The sequence below is a fragment of the Rattus rattus genome, chromosome 2, assembly GCF_011064425.1.
Source record: "Rattus rattus isolate New Zealand chromosome 2, Rrattus_CSIRO_v1, whole genome shotgun sequence".
NCBI lineage: Eukaryota > Metazoa > Chordata > Mammalia > Rodentia > Muridae > Rattus > Rattus rattus.
In genome coordinates this window covers 74081285-74098229 of record NC_046155.1, presented here as the reverse complement: position 1 = coordinate 74098229, position 16945 = coordinate 74081285, and the positions used below count along the sequence as shown (strand labels likewise).

General features: G+C 52.2%; 1 protein-coding gene across 1 annotated transcript; it reads right to left on the bottom strand.

Annotated features, from left to right (window-relative positions):
• Nucleotides 1-376: 376 nt before the first annotated feature.
• Nucleotides 377-16646, bottom strand: Stx1b (syntaxin 1B). The gene is made up of 10 exons (XM_032892539.1): nt 16540-16646; nt 8107-8181; nt 7824-7923; nt 7672-7746; nt 4310-4383; nt 4062-4170; nt 3819-3892; nt 1249-1386; nt 1036-1146; nt 377-792 (listed from the first exon to the last, which is right to left on the bottom strand). The coding sequence occupies exons 1-10, from the start codon at nt 16567-16569 to the stop codon at nt 712-714; spliced, it is 867 nt and encodes a 288-aa protein (XP_032748430.1). The 5' UTR covers nt 16570-16646; the 3' UTR covers nt 377-711.
• Nucleotides 16647-16945: the final 299 nt, after the last annotated feature.

Here is a 16945-nt window from a genome sequence, read left to right as displayed (position 1 = left end):
AGAGAGAGTCCCCAGGACATGATGTGACCCCTGGCAGTAACCAAGCCAGGAAAGTTTGTTCTACATCACAAAAGATGTGTGGCATGGTCACCGGGCCACCCTGGATCCTCTGAGGATGTAAATTATCCTCACATATGCCTCCCACTCCAAATGTAACAGATAGGAGAGAAGGTGGAGGAAATGCTTTGGGTTTTCACATTCACAAAACTCCATGTACATACATTGTATGGGCACAGATCTACACACACACACACACACACACACACACACACACACACACACACCATGTCTATTCACACAGAACAGGTTGGGCCATGGTAGGCTGCTACAGTCAGCACAGCAACCGGCTAGAGAGGGAAGTTCAGACCACACAGGATGAAGGTGGCGGCAAGAAGAGGCTCAGGGCATCTACATACATCTACACAAGTACACACACGCTGGGGTGTCCACACGTCTTGAGCATGTGCCCTCGGCATGCATGTTGGTGTGCATGTGTGATCACGCCTGCTGCTATCTATGTGCGGCAAGGTGGAGGGGGATCCATGGCAAGGCGAGAGCCAGGGACTCCAGGGTCTGCGTGAGGGTGAGAGAGGCTGGAACTGCCTGGGTCTGTTTTGGGAGTGAGCTTGGAGCAGGGGAAAGAGTGAAAGGGTGGTGGGGGTATTGCTCCCGATGTGTGGGGAGGGTCCTGGGGAAGAGAAGGGTAGGGGCCTACAAGCCCAGTGTCCCCCCAATAGATGACGCCAAGACCACCCCCAGCACCACACAGCAAATGATGATCATAATTTTCTTCTGCAGGCAGAAAGATAAGAGAGAGAGGGAGAGGAAGAGGGAAAGAGAGGGACAGGAAGAGAGGTAGACAGACAAATGAAGGGAGAGTTGGGATGTGGGACAGGAGGAAAAAGAGGGGAGAGAAAACAGAAACAGGAAGCAGTCAGAGCCGTAGATAAGGCCTCTCGCCCATTTCATAACTGCCACACCCCACCCACTGATCAGCCTGCCTCCCCCTGCATCAGGCAACCTCCGCTGGCTTACCCTCCTGGCCTTGCTCTGATATTTCACAGCTTTCTTGGTGTCGGACACGGCTCGCTCCACATAGTCCACGGAATGTTCCACATTGTACTCAATTCGGTCGATCATCTCACCCTACACACAGAGGAAAGTGAGGAGGAATGGAGAGCGGGGCTGTCAGAAGCAGCCTTGGGTCTTGGGGAGGCTCCCGACCGGCCGGTGTGGCAGGGCCTGTACCTGGCTCTCCACGAGCATGGCCATGTCCACAAACATGTCGTGCAGCTCTCGGATGCTGGTCTCCAGTTTGATGATCTCATTGTGCCTCGTCTCTATCTCATTCAGGGCTTGCTTTGTCATCTGCGAGTCCATTTTGATCTGAGGTGATGGGAGGAAGATAGGGCAGTGGTCACCCTCTGCTGTGGTAACAGCTTTAGTTTAACAGAGGGCTTGGGTTCAAATCCTTATGTAGTGACAATTTGGGGATTTTTGTTTCTTTAAAACAAAACGAAACACAGGGATATCATAAGAGTATGTCTTTGGGGTTGGGGACTTAGCTCAGCGGTGGAGCGCTTGCCTAGCAAGCTGCTACTCAGCAGGAAGTGGTCTAACAATGATGCTACCCCCTTTCGCCTCCATCCTACTTTCTGTCCTAGTGTTAGGGTGTTGAAAAGGTGGAAGAGAGAAGAACCCCCAAAGTAGCAACACTGGGCAAATACATCCTTGGGCAAACTACTGACCCTCTTCTGGGCTTTGCTGGACCAGCTAGAAAATACAGGTCCCAGTAAGCAGCTACCTCAAGAGACTATTGCGAAACTGAACGCTTTGCCTGTGGAGCTTCGATTGGTTCCTGGAACACCTTAGCCATCAAAGAGAAGTTTGCGAATTGCAAGAAAAAAGCTGATATAGAACCCACAACCTTGCTCCAGGGCGCACAGCAAGCCCAGGGAAGAGAGATGGTCAAAAGCTGACAGGGTGATGTGGGAGATACAGCAGGTAGGAAAGAAGCAACAGACAGGGAGGCTCGGATGAGAAGGCAGCGCGTCCACAAGTCGACAGGGGCCTTCATGAGGCAGGGGATAAATAAGGAGAAAAAAAAAAATGCACCACGGGCCTCAAGAACAGGAGCAGAAATTCCAGCTCTCGGCTACAGTGCCCCTCAGCTCCTGACATGGTCACCACTGAGCTTAGACTGCAGTAGGCAGTCCCTTTCCTCTAACACCGGCCAGTAATCCCTATCACCACAGGCCACACACTGCCATGCTGGCAGCCAAAGCGGCCTTCCATTCTGCCATATTCCCTGCCCATACCGTGAGAGCTAAGGTCATCTGCTAGCTCCCTGCAAGTGTCCCCTACCCTTTCCGTGTTGTTACTGCTCCTTTCCAACAGCACCTAAATGCTCACTTGTCTTTTTTACTTTAGATGTTTAAATGTGTGTTCTCAAATGTGAATTCAAGTGCCCACACAGGTTGGAGGAATTGGATGCCCCTGGAGCTGGAGTTACAGGAAGTTGTGAGCCCCTGACATGAGTGCTAGGAACTGAGCTTGGGTGCCTGGCATTACCGTTGTCTCTTAAGGTGTGTCTCAATGACATCTATTGACATCTTCCTTGACTCTAGCATTAAGAACCCCCCAGGCAACACCCTTGGCTCGCTTGCAGTTTCCTCAGCCCTCACCAGGCTCCTAACTACTGGCATTGTTATGAAACTAAGTGAGTTTCACAAAGATAGTTTCCACTCCCAAAATGGAGTGGCAGGGGGCAAAAGTCAACTTTTTGTTTTGTTTTGTTTTGTTTTTCCAAGACGAGGTCTCTCCCTATAGTCATGACTTTACTAAAACTTGCTGTGTAGACTAGGCTGGCCTTGAACTCACAAAGATCCTCCCGTCTCTGCTTCCCAAGTGCTGGGATTAAAGGCATGCGCTACACCTGGGCAGAGGTCAACTCTTGCCCACTAACGTAAGACCTCTTGGATTCACCCATCAAGCTTCTCTCCAGTTTCACACAAAAAGACAGATGGTCTGAGGAGAGCTGTATTCGGAGGAGGAGAATCTAACTGGCCTACAGCCTATCTACCTGGCTTAACTCAACAAAATAAACTGTTCAAATACTGGCTTACTGCAAACTGTTAAGCAATCACGAAGATTGCTTTATACCTGGTTCGCACCGCTTTCCCAAAGTCATCTGGCCACCGGGGCAGAAATGGAGGCAGGACTGGGCAGGCCAAGACAAAAGTCCACAAGGAAAAAGGAGAATGTGGGTTTGGGGAAAGCCCGCCCACTCATCATATATGACAGGACCAGGCAGTGTGGAAAACTTAGGGCAAACAACAGCAAAGCCTTCAAAAGCGAGTTGCAGGGGACTGGGCTGTGGGTCATTGTCCGGTACCACACTGAAGAACTCTGACTCATATATTAGACTGTGGAGTTAAGTTCTTAGCAAATCCGTTCACCTTCTGGCCCAATTTTCCTCTTCTGTGAAATGGGTTTCCTCTGAGATTGTGGGGAAGAGTAAATGAAAGTGGTCATAGTGATGGATGCCTGTAATTTCAGCTGAGGCAGGAGTATTGGGAGTTTGAAACAAGCCTGGGGCACCTCGCATGATCCTGTCTCAAAACCCAAAATGGAACCCTGCACGTGTGTAACACCTGGCACACCACTACTGACCATTTTTAGAAGAGGTACCTTCCTCCTGCCCTGCCCCCGTGGAATCTTCCAGTTCTTGGTCCAAGCTGTTGGAGATTCCAGGGTGGACAAGGAGGAGGGACAAGGTTTACCCAACAGACCCGGACCCCACCCGGGCGGGAGCTCACATCGTCCGTGAAGATGGCCAACTTCCCGCTTTCCAACATGTCTTCCAGCTCTTCGTTGGTAGTAGTCCTGCCGGCTGTGTGGAGAAAGGGCCTCCTGCTCAGTAAGTGGGCCTAAGGAAGAAGGGGGCAGGACCCCAGGACCCACCCTCCCACTAGGCTGAGGCCGGGCATCAGCTCCAGAGAGGAGCCACCAGGAGGGGGCCTGGCAAGTTCTGGGGCTTTGGGAAAGGGAGGGGCACTCACTGATCTCCAGCTGCCTCTGGATGCGGTCCTTGCAGCGGTCCCGGTACTTAGACTGAGTTGCATTATATTCGGTCATTACCTCCACGAACTTCCGTGAGAGTGTGGAGTGCTAGGGAAATCAGGGGAAGTCACAGCAGTACATCAGGGACACAAGATCCAGAAGGCTGCAGCACCACTCTCCCACACAGATTCAGGACCCTAGTCCCCATCCTTCATCTGTCGGCTGGGCCCCTGCTCCATGAGCCTACCTGGGTCTTACGGATACGCAGGTCTGCGGAAGAACGATTCAACCCCTCTTCCTGCTCAATGCTCTGCTCGATCGCTGCAGAGAAAAGGCAGTAACAAGCTGGAGACCCGAGGCTGGTGTGGGGGACCTGGGTCTGGGGCATGGGAAGAGACAGGCTCCAGGCCTGAGAAGAGACACCATGTCCAGTAAGAGCTTTGGTGACGTTTATTTGCAGGCTGCCAACTGCACAAGCTAGGGTTTGAGGGGGTTCCCTAAGGCAGGTAGGGAGAGTCAAAAGGTCACCAGACAGAAGGTTTCTTCTGTTGGAAGGATTTTTGCCTTGGAAAGAACCCAAGCCCACAAGGGAATAAAGCTGCCGGTCCACTAGAGAGGACCGCCCCAAATAATGTTCAGTTCCTCTCACCTCTGAACAAGAAGCAAAACCCACCAGCTATTTTTTTTTTTTTTCTTTTAAAGACGAGATGTTATTACATTGTCTGGAACTCGTGGACTCAAAGACATTCCCGCCTCAGCTTGTCTTAGGGTTTTACTGCTGTGAACAGACACCATGACCAAGGACAACATTTAACTGGGGCTGGCTTACAGGTTCAGAGGTTCAGTCCATAATCATCAAGGTGGGAACATGGCAGTATCCAGGCAGGCACGGTGCGGGAGAAGCTGAGAGTTCTACATCTTCATCTGAAGGATGAGGATCTTAAAGGCCACACCCACAGTGCCATGCCCCACAATGCCCTACCTACTAATCGTGCCCACTCCCTGGGCCGAGCAAATACAAACCACCACAGTGGCCGTTCCGCTTACAGAGGGACACCTTAACAGAGGACCTTTAGCTCCCCTCCCCTGCCTGTCCTGTGAGTCTCCACTTCTTTTTTTTTATCTTAGTTTTTGTTTTGTTTTTGTTTGGTGGAGAACATTTCTCTGGGTACTCTTGGCTGTCCTGGAACTCAGTCCTCTGCCCGCCCCCTGCAGCCCCGGCCAGTGCTAAGATTAAAGGCATGGGCCACCACCTCCCAGCTGAGTTCTCACTTCTAAAGGACGCTTTGACCTTCTTCTGGGCCATGTCTTCCTGGCGCCAACATTCAGATTGCCTGAGAAGAGCTTGCAGTAACAGCTTCTTCAAGTCACATCAGAAAATGCAACAGGGACAAATCCCCGTGCTGCTGAGACTTGTAAAGGCCTGTGGGCAGTCTCGAGTGCCACCTCTCTCTGTCCCACTGCTAGGGGGGAGGAATGGAGGTAGATGGCACCTCAAGGCTGTCCTGCGAGCAGAAGTGGGCACAGCGACTGAGTGCTATCTCTAGGTGTGCCAGCGGGAAGAGAGCACAGGCACACACGACCAGGGGCCAGGAGCCGGGTAGCCCTGCCTGGGCCTTATTACCAGGCCTGGGGCTAAGGCCAATGCAGGACAGAGGGGTCTTTTACAACTGCTGTGGGAACTCGGTAATACTGGCTGATATCTCACACCAGAAACTGGAGCTCCAATTCATGAGAGTTCAAGGTCACCCTGATGCCACCAACTGGAGGACGACGGCAAAGATGGAGTTTTGGTTTGTTTTTTTGTTTTGGGGTTGGTTTGTTGTTGTTTCGTTTTGGTTGGTTGGTTGGTTTTTGCTTTGTTTTTTTCTTGCTCGGTTTCTTTTTTTTTTTTGTTCTTTTTTTCGGAGCTGGGGATCGAACCCAGGGCCTTGCGCTTCCTAGGCAAGCGCTCTACCACTGAGCTAAATCCCCAACCCTCTTGCTCGGTTTCTTAAACTACCTTCACTTTTTCTGTATTCTGTCTGGGCCCATTCCTGAACCCCTGACCACAAAGTTTTCTCGTGGACTTCTAGAAACCGCGTGGTGTTCTACATCGGGACCGATGGGTCTGAAGAGACTAAGGAATCCTGGACCAGCGACCTGCCTGCCCGTCTCACCCTTCCAAGTGCTGAAGCACAGGAGCAAGCACTATGCCTGCCACAGCCTGACTTTTATGGTGTCTGCTTGAGAATTTATCACCTTACAACCCTGGCTGCGCTGGAAGTCACTCTGGCCTCTGCTGAGACTAAAGGCAAGTAGGGCACCGCTCTGTCCACTTGTATGTTTTATATTTGAGGTTTTTTTTTTTTTTTAATGTTATGTGCATTGTGTTTTGCCTGCATGTGTGTCTATTGTGAAGGTGTCAGATCCCCCGGAACTAGAACTTCAGACACTTGTGAACCTTCATGTGGGTGCTGAGAATTGAACCTAGGTCCTCTGGAAGCCGGTGTTTAACCACTGAGCTATCTCTCCAGCCCCTATATTTGAGATTCTTGGTAAGACATCATCTGGAGAAAAAATACTTTGCAGTCAAGACTAGAAGAAAAAAGAAACTGTGTAATTTCTTCAGAATTCCCTTCTATACGGATGAGCAAACTGAGGACAGGAACCGTCTACAGTGAGTGGCACTAGATGCTGGGCTCCTCCACGTAGACTGCGTGAGCATGACCCTCTGAGTATAAAGGTCTTGTTTTTATTGGTTAGCATTAGAGGTTCTCGCATGACCTCCTCGTAAGTACAAAAGGACCGGAACCTTGTGTCTTCATCACCACACTCAAGGTTAGTGGCCTTGGGGACAACCCTCCGTCCCCCCCAAAAAGCCCACCCAAAGCCTAGCAATGGGCCTTAGTGCTAGGGCCACTGTGGTAAATGCCCCACACTGCTGAATTACCGGGGTACATAAGTGGCTGCTCCTTAACGCTGCTATTCCCCTGGCACCAGCAGACAAGGAGGTTCCCAACCCACAGTGCTTTGAGGGAAGGTGGTTATTAGCAGCACCCAAGTTCTTAAATTGGAGTGAATACATGAGCATTTGGCAAGGCCCTCCTGAAAGCGTGCCAGCCCCTGATGTCAGCCACACAGTCCAATCTGTCCTGAGCCGAGGATACTAATTCAGAAGCATTTGCTGAGCCCACCTACTGGGTGCTCCGTGTCGTGCTCGGAGCCTGCCCAGGACAAATGAGGACTGATCAAAATTAAAACCCCTTGGAAAAGTACATTTCTCTCGGTTTCTCCCCACTCCCGCTCCTTCCTGGATTCTTTGAAATAGAGTCTCACTACCTAGCCCACACCATCCGGAACTCTCACTCTTCCTGAGTGCTGGGATTATAGGACCTCCCCACCTCGACTGGCTGGAAATCTGTGTTTTTCTGATTGATGGCTCTCAGGTGTAATTCAGGCAGAAACCCTACCTGGCTCATTTCCCTGTCAAGTGTTTCCAAAGAACGTGAGCAAAGGTGGGCTTGTACATCTCTCAGTGTTCAGGACTCTGACCCCCAGAACCTTGTTTTGTCTGATCTAACGCAGGGCGGAGGCCTTTGTTCGCAGTGGCAGGGCTGTGTTCCTCACCTTTCAACTTGGACCGGACCTTGTTTGCCGTCTTTTTGATGTCTGCCGTGAGGTCCTCCAGCTCCTGTTTAGTCTCTGGGGGGGAGGGCAAAGAGGGAAGTGAGAACCCGGATGGGGCCCCAGGCCCTGGGTTCCCCAGAAGCAGCACTCACTCTCATCGGGGTTGGGGGCAGCAAGAATGGCACTGTGCTGCTTCTTCACTTGCTCCACGTCCTCGGACAGTTTCTCGATGCAGCCTCGGATCTCTTCCACCTGGGGCAGGAAATCAGTGACACCTCATCCAGGTTGGAGGGCCAGGTGAGACCTAGCCAGTGTTCAGTGAAATCGGCCAAACCCAGAAAGCCAAGGAGTGTGCAGGGACAACGGGATACAAAAGGCAAGGGAAGCTAGGGGAAAGGGCAAGGTTCCAGTCCAGGGCTATACAGGGAGCTCTACCTGCTCAAAGAACTCATCCATAAAGTGGTCTCGATCCACATGAACCACTTCCTCTTCATCGTCACTGTCTTTCGCCTGGAAGCAAAGCAAGGCCAGATCCATGAGCAGTCCCTACATACATATGGGTAGTATCAGTTCCTCACTCAGAAAAGGGATTTGGAGAAGGGATGGCAAGGACACCAAGACTCAGAGCCAACACTGGATACCTTGTAGACCAATGTCCTAGATGCCAGTGTACCTTAAAGGAGTCAGTGAAAAGCATTCTCTGAGATCTGAACAGCCTCATCTGTTCAGAGTCTCCCTGGAAAAGAGACACTGCTGTTGACTGCTGGATATGGACAAATTTCAATACTTTAACACCAGCTAAATGTCAGCCTTGTGATGACACAGTCTGGGCTCCAAGAAGGATTCTAGAACGGTTTTCCAGAACTGTGAGCCTCCCTACCATCCCCTAGCAAAGCCTGCCCAGGTCTCCCCTTTCCCTGCCACAACCCAGACCATCCATTCCCCTCCCAAAGGTCACATCACTGCCAAGCTCCCAGTGGCTGAGGCCAAATTGAGCAAGCATAGCCAGGCCCAGTAAGGGCTGGCTGGGTCGTGTTAGCAGTCCTCTGACCCACTTCATCCCACACTCCCTCCTCCCACTGCACTGTCTCTTGGAGAGCCTCTTCCCCACGCTAGCCACCCACTTCTTTCCAATCCCTTCCAACCACACACCCACCAACTCTCTCTGACTCCGGATTTCCCAGTTGCAACCTGCAGCTGCTCAGTCCTCCACCCTCAGGGCTCAGAGACACAAAGGGATTCACCCACCCACACTGCCATCTCCGGGCAGACCAGTGACACAGACAGAAGAGCTGACACACACGCACACAGAAATAGGCCCCCCGACACCCACATCGAGCTGCACAGCCGTGCCGATAGTCACTGCACACAGACCCAGGCAGAGCTGTCTTGCTGACACGTGGGCACGCAGGGAGAGGAGGAGGGGGCTGCCTGCTCACCCAACATCTTTGAGCCCCACCACTGCACGTTTTCACCCAGAGTTGGGCGGAAGGCACAAGAGGGCTCCCCTGGGAACCGCATTCCTCTCTGCTTGGGACAGAATTCTCAGGGTAAAGTTGAGCTCAGCCATCAACAGGCATTAAGCCTGGAGCCCTAATCAGCCCCGGGGTTCAGCTGGGATCTCAGACAGGTTGAGTCAGAGTTCAGACAGAAGGGAGCCAAGAGAACCTGGATGAAATCGAGAGAGAAGCAGCACAGCAGCTGCCTGCAAGTGGAGCCGCTGGGACCTGGAGGGAGAGCTGACGGGCTGGAGCAGATCACTGACAGACCTCATGAAAGTCAGACAGGCTAAGAAGGCGCTGCTCTTGGCTCGGATGTATCTCGGTCTGTTCGGATTGAACCTAGACAGCCAGATGGGACTGAGATGTAACTAAGACACGAAGATCACTTGGGATCTGCAGAGTGGGGGCAGCCCTGAGACCAGCATGACCCAAGGAGACCTCCTGTGGCAGGCCAGACAGTCACCTGCTTCTGCCCAGGTCTTCCTCAAACCAAACTCGAAGGTCTCAAAGACCCCGCTAGGATTTTTGGCTTCTCCAGCCTCAGGAGGGACACCAGAAGACGTCGGCCCTGGAAGTCTGTCAGGAGCAGGCCTCATCTACAGGATGCAACAGTTCTCACACTTGCTTTCCAGCTTCTCATCCTCCAGGGTCACAGTCTCCTGCTGACCTTCTCAGCCTTCTCCCTCCCACCCACCCTCGACCAGCTTCGCACAAGGCAGGGGAACCCTTTGCCAGTCTAGGCTCCTGGGAACCTGTCAAGGAAGTCCTTCCTAAAGCCTTATTTTAGTTTCGCCTGTTTTCAAAGCCTCTTCCCTTAGATTCTTCCTAGACTAGCCAGGCTACCTGTTTACTTGCCCTTGAGAGAGGTAAAAAGGAGAAGGGCCTAATTTGGTTGGCTAATAACTACAAAGAGAGCTGAGGCTCCGCTATGTGTACAAACTCACTCACTGTCGTGATCCCTTTGATCCTCACAACCACAGCCCAGTGAGAAAAGCTGGGCAAACGCTGTTTCCATTTCATAGATGAAGGAGCACGGAGCCAGAGTGGGCAAAGGACAACGATTTGCCTGAGGGCACCAGCAGAATGGAACCAGGACGCCATAGTCTACTGACCCTAGGTCTGCTTCCCCAAAGGCTCCCTAGTCACTATTTACCTTGTGTTCCTCCCCTCCCCCTCCCTCCCTCCCCATTACACCCCCCATCCTGCCCCACCAGCTCCTCCTGCTCAGGCCTCTGCATCCGGACAAGCCAACGTCACCTACCAGTGCCTCCTGCAAGCATCTTACATTCTTCACCAAAACTCTAGAGAGAGGGGCTGGAGCCATGGCTCAGCTGTTAAGAGTGTGTTGGTCTTGGAGAGGACCCAAGTTCAGTTCTCAGCATCCATGTGGGTAGCTCACAACCACTTGCTTGTAACTCCATTCCAGGGGATCTGATGCCCTCTTCTGGTCTCTACAGGTTCCTGCACTCATACACACACACATACACACACACACACACACACACACACACACACACACACACACTACACACACACATTTTTTTGAGCCTGGTGTGGGGTGACCTTTAGTCACCAGCAGTCAGGGGACAGAGGGAGGCAGATCTCTGAGTTTGAGGCCAGCCTTGTCTACAGAGTTTCAGGACCTTCAGGGCTACACAGAGAAACTTGGTCTCAAAAACAACTATAACAACTATAAATAAGTAAATCTTTTTGTGAAATCTTCAAAACAAAAAGTCTGGCGAGATGGCTCAGTGGTGACGAGCAGGGCCTGCTTAGCCTGCACGAATCCAGATCAGCTGGGGCTACTGAATGAAATCCTGTCTCCAAAACAGGCATATGCCTGGCAAGCACACACTTTTAATTACCGTAGAGGGAGGTGGATCTCTGTGTCTTCAAGGCCAGCCTGGTCTACACAGCCAGTGCCAAGCTGGACAGGACTACACAGTAAGTGTTTGTTTAAAGCAAACAAACTCTGTGATGACCACGGACCCGCCCAACTGCCACACTGACAAACACCACAGAGATTCACCAAGTGCTGGGTGCTGGGTGCGTATTCTGCACACGCTCATCCACTTTACTCATTCTTTTCGAGACGACTCATTGTACGTGCATTGGTGCTTTGCCTGCATATATATCTGTGAGTGTGCCAGGTCTCTTAGACTGGAGTTACCGACGGTGGTGAACAGTCATGTGGGTGCTGGGAATTGAACGCAGGACCTCTGGAAGAACAGCCAGTGCTCTTAACTGCTGAGCCTCCTCTCCAGCCCCATTTAATTCACTCTTGACCTCTTTCTGTCTTTCTGCCCACCCTACCCCCCCGTGTGTGTGTGTGTGTGTGTGTGTGTGTGTGTGTGTGTATGTGTGTGTAACCCCGACCTCAAGCATTCTTTTTTTTTTTTTTTTCTTTTTTCTTTTTTTTCGGAGCTGGGGACCGAACCCAGGGCCTTGCACTCGCTAGGCAAGCGCTCTACCGCTGAGCTAAATCCCCAACCCGACCTCAAGCATTCTTAAGCAACACTCTGTCGCTGAGTGACAGTCCCAGCTCCTGGGTTTCTGAAAGTCTCACTGTAGCTCAGGGTAGCCTTCAGCTTGGAATCCTCCTGCCTCCACTTCCCGAGTGCTGAGATTTTAAACCACATCACCACCAGACTCATTCATTTAATTCTTACAACAGCGTCCCGAGACAGACATTATCACAGCCCCGTTTTATGAGCGGGAGAACTTTAGAGAGAGGTCAAAAAGCCAGCAGCTAAACAGCCTTGTGGGCCTCGGCCTTCCAGGCCTCACTCCTTCCCTCAAGCAGCAGACTCCTCCCCCTGAGGGCCCAAGGAAGCTCAGAGACCTGCAGGGAAGTGCCGACTGCTGCTAGGGGAGGAATCTTGTGAGGGTGGACTGTGAGTTCCTGTGTCTTCTGTGTGACAGGGGAGGAGACAGCTCAGACGTACTGCCCTATGCCTGAGGCTTCACAGCAAACAAAGTCAGAGGCTGAGCTTGAAGTGGGGCTTGTCAGGTCTCAGGTGATTTCCCCTCTATCCTGCTGACAGATGCCAGTCCCTCTGTCCTTACTTGGCCACAAAGAGAGCTATCCTGCCCACTCTCTCTTGCTCTATTTCTCTGTCCCTCCTCCCACTTCTCTCTAGGGTCTCACTGCGTGGCCTAGAGTAGCCTGGGACTTGCAGCAATGCTCCTGCTTCACCCTCTCAAGTGTTGGGATTCACATATGAGCCCAGATCCAGTATGGAGTTCCTCACACTTAATCTCACGATCATGAGGTAAATGCTCTTATTCCTATTCAACAGATGAAAAACCAAGGCACAGAAAGATTACATAACTTGTCTAAGGGTGGCCATCCAATAAGGTGTTGGTGGATGTCAGGGCATTGCTTGTCACTGTCCACCAACTGGTGAACACCTGGAAGGATTCCATTAATAAAAGCTTTTGATTCCTTGCCTTGAGGCAATCCAAGCTTCAGACTTCCATCTGGCTTCCTTACAGACAAAGTTTTCCACATCAGCAACAAGAGTGTCTGGTGCGTGTGTGTGTGTGTGCGTGTGTGTGTGCGTGTGTGTGTGCATGTGTGTGGTGTGTGTGTGTGTGGTGTGTGCGTGTGTTTGGTGCGTGTGTGTGTGTGTCTGTGTGTGTGCATGTGTTTTGTGTGTGTGTGCATGTGTGTGGTGTGTGTGTGTGTGTGTGGTGTGTGTGTGGTGTGTGTGTGGTGTGTGTGTGTGTGTGTGTGTGTGTGTGTGGTGTGTGTGCATGTGTGTGGTGTGTGTGCATGTGTGTGGTGTGTGTGTGGTGTGTGTGTGCATGTGTGTGGTGTGTGTGTGGATGTGTGTGGTGTGTGTGTGCATGTGTGTGGTGTGTGTTTGGTGTGTGTGTGTGTGTGTGGTGTGTGGTGTGTGTGGTGTGTGTGTGTGTGTGTGTGTGTTTGGTGTGTGTGTGTGTGTGTGTGTGTGGTGTGTGTGGTGTGTGTGTGTGTGTTTGGTGTGTGTGGGTGTGTGTGCGTGTTTCTGTGTGTGTGTGTGTATAGTGTTGAGGACTGAACTGAGGGTATCAAATATACACATCTTTTTTTTTTTTTTTTTTTTCTTTTTTTTTTTGGGGGACCCGACCCAGGGCCTTAAGCTTCCTACGCTCTACCACTGAGCTAAATCCTAACCCCAAATATACACATCTTTACACACGCTACCATACACTGTCCTCAGGGTTCGAGCACTACATCATTTGATCTAGAGCCATCAGACGCTCTCTTGCACCCCTCAGGATTCTGTCCATCTGCCTCCTTAGCTTGGGCCTCTCTCCCCACTCCCCCAGTCTCTCATGGTCCAGCCTAGCCCGTCACTTTTCCTTTTCTTCTGGCTGCCCTCAGGTAATTCCAAAATCAAAATCCACTAGGAGACATCCAAATGGGCTTACATGAAGCTCCAGAGGAACTGGAAAGTCACCTAGGAATAGCAACCACAGAGCATGGCTGTGCACCAGGCCCTTTCTTGGATATCTTGTAAGTATTAATTAACTTTTAATTCTCATAATAATTCTGTGAAATGAGGTGGTACCATTACTCTCCAATGACACCTGGGGAAACTGAGGCTTAGATGTGGCCATGACAGAGTACCTGTTCAGTGTATTTGATACCCTCAGATCATCCCCAGTAACACACACACACATACACACAAACACACACACACACTCACACACACACACACACACACACACACACACACACACACACACACACACACACACACACACACACACACACACACACACACACTCACACACATACACACACATGTACACACACACATGCAAACACACACATGCACACGCACACACACACTTATTCACACAGACACACAGACATACACATACACTCACATACACACACATGCAAACACACACAGACACAGACTCACACACACACACACAGACACACACACACACACACACACACACCCCCCAAAACAAACAAAACCCACCCACTACCACCAAACCACCCCGAGTACCAGGCAGGTTAAGTAACGTGTCCAAGGTCACACATGTAATAAGTAAATTAGGACATGAGCCCAAACATCTGGTTTGTAAGTCTGAACCCTCAACCGCTACATGATAAACAGATTCGAAAACTCCTTGGCCAGACAATCAGGCCCCTTAGTTAGCACTCCTGATGCCCCTTGACCATGTCCTCCAGCTCACTGCCTTCCCATGGCTTTCAACTCTGACTCTTACACTCAGACATCCGGAGCGCCTATCTACCCCACCCCACCTGCACCCTCCAAACCTCCACTTTCTTCCCTAAGCTGTGAGTAACAGCAAAGCTGTCAGTATTTACCCAATCCCCTCCACCCCAGCTCTCCACATTTGCCTGCTGCCTAGCCACCTGGCTTCCTCCCCCAGCAGTCCTGGCCACAGGTTTCCTCACCTCTGGGCAGGGAGCCCTGACTCACTCGGAGGACTTCTCCTCACTCTTGTCTCCCTCCCCCTCTAATTAGACCACAGGCCCACCCCCACCTTATTGCATTTCTCTAGGTTTGGGAGTCATGGAATATTCTTGGCTGTTGGAGATCTGAGTTTGAATTCTATATTCTCCCTTGCTTAGCTGTGTGGCCTGAGGAAATCTTTAAATCCTCTGGGCTTCAGTTTTGCTAAATATTAGACAAGGCAGACAGACTCTCTGTCTACCTTACCAGGAAGTTGGTTGGGATCTAACGGAATTGCCATGACAACCTGCTTTGCGAACTGCACCTGGAGGGGAGTTAGGATACTGAAACTGCTGGTCTGGGTTTGAATCCTGCCTTTTTCTAGCTATGTAACTTTGGCCAAGTTCCTTAATGTCTCTGAGCCTCTGTTCCCTTTTCTGTGAGATGAGATCATGCTAACACCAGCCTCATACGATTGCCGGGAACCAGAGGTGATTTCCTATAAAAACACGCACAGTACAGTTGCCATTGCTACTATGGTTTTCTTCACGCAGTAAATATTCCTTCCAACCTCCTCCCTCACCGTGGGCTCCTCCATTCTTCCCACTTCCTCTCCAAGCAGTCTCTGTGTTCCTTCCCTGTACTGCCTTGTGAACAGGGGTCCCCAACTCCAGGCCCAGCCTTTGGAGGTCCTCTAACAACACAGCTTTTTGTCTCCACTCTAAAACTTGTGTTTCAGAGGCTGGAAGGTATAGCCCCACGGTCAGCTCGGCAGCCTGGAGGCCCCTGAGCCATTTGACCTGTACCACACACATACTTGCTTGATGACCTTGGGCCAGGCTCTTCCCATCCCTGAACCTCAGTTTCCCCATCTGTCAGGTAGAGTAACAATCCCTTGGGATTCTGGCCTACCCCAATCCATCAGAACACAGTGACCAGTGGCCACTACCACACAGCAGACTGGAACCTCAACCTCCTTGGGCTTGTGTCATTCTTCAACTGTCTCAGCACCCTCCCTGCCCAAAACCATTCTCGTCAGGCCTTCACAGTCCCTCCAAAGAGCAGCTTGCCCTGCAGCCCCTAGCTTAGCCTCCAGCTCTGCTGGCCAGCCTCCTGGAGCCTGGCCCCTGGCCGCTCCCATGCTCCAGTTCCCCCAAGCACTGTGTGGCCTGTGTCACACAACCCAATTCTGTGACCTGGTGGAGGGATCCTTCTCTCCTCTCCCACCTTTGGGGTCACCGAAACTGAGGCTCTGGCCCAGGGGAACTCAGACACACACACACACACACACACACACACACACACACACACACACACCCCCTCTGAGCAGTGCCCCTCTCCCCACGGAGCAACACACCAGTGCGCGTGCGCGCGGGGACACACACACACACACACACACACACACACACACACACACACACACGCACACACACGCACACACGCACCCCACCACCACCACCACCAATATCACCACACACTTCATTCACTGCCAGGTGCTGGCTGGCATCTAGTCCCAACCTGTGTCCTCCATAGCATCCCAAATCTGGGTCCTACTGGACCCGGCCTGGCCAGTAACCACCCCCTCCATCCGCCTAATTTGACAAACCCGCTCTAGGGATGATGGTGTCCCCCAATCCTCTCTTGACATTCACTTTCTCCCATCCCCAGGTTAGACTCTAGGGTCCTCCCGGGCATTTGGGCTGCCCAGGCCCCTGAGACCTCTCCTGCCCCCTTGTGTCTTAATGGCCTCCAACTCCTTCCAGCCACTGTCCTCCAATTGCAGGTTCACTGGAGATATTAGGTGCCAGGAGACGGTAAGGCTCCTGGCTTCCAACCTCTAGTCTCATCATTTGCCCCCCATGTCCCAGAACCTCCCCTACTCCATCCCCCAAGCGCTCCCCAAATACAGGGTCCCGCCTCCCCACCTCTCCCACCCCTTAGCTCACACTCCGCAGCTCCTGAGTCCGATCCTTCATCCTGCGACGGGCTCCTCCTCCCCTTCTTCGTCCTCCCGCCTCCGCTGCTGCTCTCTGCCTCTTGCCTCTGTGCTGGAGGCCGGGGTCTGGGGGCACCCGGCTAGACCTCCGAGGGATGTGCGGGTAAGGTGCGCGGCGGGGGGGCGGGGAGCTGAGGCCAGGCAGAGACAGGGGCCTGGGCCGACTGGGCTCTGCCTAGGCTGCGGTGGCGATGCGGCTGCGGCACAGGGTTGGATGGAGGGATGCGGGAGCCGAGGCGCGGGGGAGGGGGGCGGAGGGAGGTGAGGAGGAAGGGAGGGAGGGGGAGCGGAGGGGGCGGGGAGCAGGGGGCATGCGCAGCGCCCCGGGCTGGGGGCGCCTGGGGGTTGTAGTCCGG

What these genes read in the sequence shown, in the direction of transcription:
- Stx1b (XM_032892539.1), bottom strand. Translation starts at nt 16,569, where the DNA reads ATGAAGGATCGGACTCAGGAGCTGCGGAGT. An exon ending in TGGATGAGTTCTTTGAGCAG is followed by an intron (nt 7,924 to 8,106) that starts GTAGAGCTCCCT and finishes TTCCTGCCCCAG; the next exon opens with GTGGAAGAGATCCGAGGCTG. An exon ending in TGCCCCCAACCCCGATGAGA is followed by an intron (nt 7,747 to 7,823) that starts GTGAGTGCTGCT and finishes CCTCCCCCCCAG; the next exon opens with AGACTAAACAGGAGCTGGAG.